This window comes from Chinchilla lanigera, unplaced genomic scaffold (genome assembly GCF_000276665.1).
Source record: "Chinchilla lanigera isolate Chin_1 unplaced genomic scaffold, ChiLan1.0 scaffold00113, whole genome shotgun sequence".
Classification (NCBI taxonomy): Eukaryota; Metazoa; Chordata; class Mammalia; order Rodentia; family Chinchillidae; genus Chinchilla; species Chinchilla lanigera.
Genome location: NW_004955514.1, coordinates 1,905,061 through 1,906,653, shown reverse-complemented (window position 1 = coordinate 1,906,653; position 1,593 = coordinate 1,905,061). Strand labels below are relative to the sequence as shown.

Sequence of the window (1,593 nt, the reverse complement as noted above, 5' to 3'; positions counted from 1 at the left end):
GGCGGCGGCGGAGGCGGGGGGGGCTGCGCCTGGGGCTGCGGCGCCTGAGGAGACGGCTGAGGGGGCTGAGGCGGCTGAGGCGGCGGTGCCTGCTGCTGCTGGAAGGACTTGAGAGACTCGAAGGCCTTCATCAGCTTTTCCAGGGTCGCCATGGCGCCCTCACGCCTGGCGGGGCAACCCCCGGATGCCTCGGGCCGGCTCACGCCACGCGGCGCCGCTCAGCAGAGGGGTAATGAATGGGGCCCAGGGCCGTAAGCAAAAGCGGAAAGGCCCCCGGCCATCTTGGGCCCTTCCCGGCAGCCCCCACGGCGGCGTACGTCCCGCGCCGCTGCGCCGCAGGAGGCGGGGCCGGGCCTGCGAGACTGACAGACAGGCGGCAGCCTCATCCAATGGCCCGCGGAGGCGCTACCCTGCGCCCGCCCCCGCACGTTCTCCTCTTACGGCCACCGCCCCGCTGAGATCGCAGGCCCCTCCCGAGCAAAGGCGCAGGTTTGAAGGTAGAGGGCGGGGCAGGAGAGAGGCGGGGCGCTGCCTGAGAGGCAGGGGGGGGAAAGGGCGGAGCGGGAAGAGGAAGAGGAGGAGCCAGGCTGGGAAAGGCCGGGGTGAGCCGCGAAAGGGGCGGGGCGAGAATGGGAGGGCTGGCTGTGGGCGGGGCGATGGGACGAAGGCGGATCCTAGGCGGGGAGGCGAGACCAGGAGTGGTGGAGGGGGCAGGGTTAACGGGGAGGGGCGGGAAGCAACTGGTAAATTACGCACATTATACAACTCCTTATTATTTTTTTTTAAGTTTTTTTTTTTCCCCCGTACCGGGAACCGAACTCATGACCTTGCGCTTGCCAGGCAGGCGCTGTGCCGCTGAGCTAAATCCCCAGCCCCACAACTGATTATTAAAAGGTTAGCTAAGGGATGTTTTGGGAGGTTCGGAAAAGAATGCATTAAGGGTAGTTCCATTATTTCTTATGGGAAAAATAGTCTTGATTTACAACCATCTTGAGTTACCACCGGCCCTTGTGAACGAATTGAGTTCATAAGTCAGGGGCCCACCGTAGAAGGTGAAACCCTGACATGTGTGTTTCGCAGTAATGTGATTAAATTAGTGCTAATGGGTCTGAATTCCTTTCTTGGTACTTCTACAGCCTCTCGAGCGGCTGTACTGGATTAGTGATGTGTTTCCCCAGATAGATGTATCCCTTGCTTAAATTTGTTTCTGTACTTTTCAAGCTTTGTTCAATCCCTTATTGATATTCTGTATTGTTTTAGTACTGCTTACTATGTTCAACTGTTACGCATTTTATAAAATTAAAAAAATGTAACATGATTGACTGTACAACAACCTACTTCAACTCACACCATACGTTCTGCTGACCATCGGGCCAAATGTCAGGACAAGGGTTAAAAGTGATGAGCATTAGTGAAATGCGGTTGTTTGCTGAAATGACCTTGGCTGCTGCCTTTCAGCAGAGAAACGCTATTTCCTCTGGGAAATACAGAGGCTATCTGTTATATACAGATAGCCTCGAGTGCATTGTGAGAGTGTTCTTGGTTTCAGCCAGACTCCAAGACACTCTGCTCTAAGACACACAGGCCTGTTGC

General features: G+C 56.1%; 1 protein-coding gene across 2 annotated transcripts in view; it reads right to left on the bottom strand.

Moving 5' to 3' along the window:
• The window catches only part of Htt (huntingtin), a gene marked incomplete in the record, with an annotated part of 136,169 nt that extends 135,704 nt beyond the window's left edge, over positions 1-465 (bottom strand). For both annotated transcript variants that reach the window (XM_013506814.1, XM_013506815.1), the window contains 1 exon segment: positions 1-465. In XM_013506814.1, the coding sequence (XP_013362268.1) occupies positions 1-152 (152 nt within the window).
• Positions 466-1,593: the final 1,128 nt, after the last annotated feature.